Source organism: Poecilia formosa, unplaced genomic scaffold (genome assembly GCF_000485575.1).
Source record: "Poecilia formosa unplaced genomic scaffold, Poecilia_formosa-5.1.2 Scaffold82, whole genome shotgun sequence".
In the NCBI taxonomy this organism is placed as follows: domain Eukaryota; kingdom Metazoa; phylum Chordata; class Actinopteri; order Cyprinodontiformes; family Poeciliidae; genus Poecilia; species Poecilia formosa.
Genome location: NW_006800021.1, coordinates 1593643 through 1595415, shown reverse-complemented (window position 1 = coordinate 1595415; position 1773 = coordinate 1593643). Strand labels below are relative to the sequence as shown.

The following is a 1773-nucleotide window of genomic DNA, read 5'->3' as shown; positions in this document are numbered from 1 at the left end:
GTTATGGGAGCTCCTTTTGTTCCAGTTTTATTAATTGGCGTACTAAGCAGAGACAATCAAATAGAAATAGAAATGAACTAAAGGGAGAGGAAAGACAGGCTGTGTATTTGCAAAATACTTTAGCAAAAATGTTAAAGAAAATAAACTATTTATTTACAGCTGGATGAGGTGGTAACACTTACTTTGGTTGAAATGGCCATTGTTACTTTCTGATACAGAACATGTAACTGTATCAAACTATTTTGCAACACCAGACACTAAAACAAAACCCTCTGAATGATGAAAAAATGAAGGAACCGCCTCCAAATAAGATAAAACCAGGACAAAATGTTGTGGGTGACAAAGTGCTGATATTGTCTAATGACTGTGATATAAAAGCACACAACAGAAGCATACTTACCGTACTGCCTCCATTGTCATCTCCTTCTTTGGTTGTGCACTACTTAGAGGCACAGGCAAGTCCTGAGTCGTTGGAACAACTTTCAAAACTCCTTTGGATTATTTATATAACAAGACAAACAACTTAATACATTTTAAAACACCTTCAGGAAAATTAAAGTGTAAAGAGGTTTAGGAAATGCATGGACAGACGGTCAGTTATCTGAAGCTTTCAGTACCTTCAGGATGAGGCGGAGACAGCGGGGCTTTTTGGGGATCAGATGTTGGAGAAACTGGCTTAATCTGACCTGAAGGCAAAGAAGAAAGCAAAGCCTGTCCTCTTCCCACTCCAAGTTGCGGCAGAGCTGCCCTTCCAAGTCCCACAACCATCTGAGGGCACAAACTTCAGCAGTGGAGAAAGCACAATACTCATCAATTACCCATCAATTGCCATAGCAGCCAGGACTGCTAATGTGTTTCATGGTGGGAAAAGTAAAGCAGATTTTAGCTCTTACTGACAAACATATTCTTTATATTCATGTAGCATTAATGGAGTACATTTTTGGACTGCATAATCAAAACTTACACTTGACCAACAAGATAACAAAAACATATTTGAAATGTCCATATCGGCAGATGTCTTTCAGATTTTCTGAAACAAATGGTTGCAGATTACACCACAAATCACTGTATTTTATTCACTGTTGAAGTTATTTGATTATTTTTAAGTTGGTTAATAATATCAATGTTCATATGACTGAATAAAATTATAATCAACCAAGACGACTAAATAGCAAAATAAATATATTCAAATAATCCATAAGATAGTTTCAGGGTTCAGGTCAAATTTAACCATCAGGCTAACTACACTTGGTAGTGCAGCAGTAACATCCTGTAATACTGCTATTACAGGATGTTAACCATTTTTACAATCAACATCTGAGGTACTATACAGAATCAAAAAAACTACCTGTTTCCCCTGCCCATCGAGTCTCCACGGTGACCAGCACCCTGCATGGCGGTGGTGAGTCCTACCAGGGAACCTTGAACTTTCACCTGTCCATCATCTCCAGATTCTCCTCTTCCTGCAGAAGCATCAATTCTTAAGGCTTTACACAAAAACTAGATCATGAGTTTGAAGGAGTGCAGAAGCCTTTTAAGTGCATAATGCACTTTTAGTTTTATGGCAAATCTCCTACCAGTTCAAATGGACATTCACATTTCTAAGTGATTTCAGCCAACATTGCAGGCCTCTTAGCAGGATCAATGTCAGCAAAGTATAGGAGTCAAATATTAAGATGCTTAAAATACAGCTGGCAATAAAAATGCTAAATGTGCAACATAAGGAAATACAGTACCGTATTTTCCGCACTATAAGGCGCACCTTCAATGAAT

General features: G+C 37.9%; 1 protein-coding gene across 1 annotated transcript in view; it reads right to left on the bottom strand.

Annotated features, from left to right (window-relative positions):
- piwil2 (piwi-like RNA-mediated gene silencing 2) overlaps positions 1-1773 on the bottom strand; it is a 16860-nt gene that overhangs the window by 10550 nt on the left and 4537 nt on the right. The window contains exons 4-7 of the mRNA XM_007557045.2: positions 1349-1463; positions 618-781; positions 401-491; positions 3-42 (exon numbers count right to left, since the gene is read on the bottom strand). Of these exons, the coding sequence (XP_007557107.1) occupies positions 3-42; positions 401-491; positions 618-781; positions 1349-1463 (410 nt within the window). The remainder of the gene's footprint in view (positions 1-2; positions 43-400; positions 492-617; positions 782-1348; positions 1464-1773) is intronic.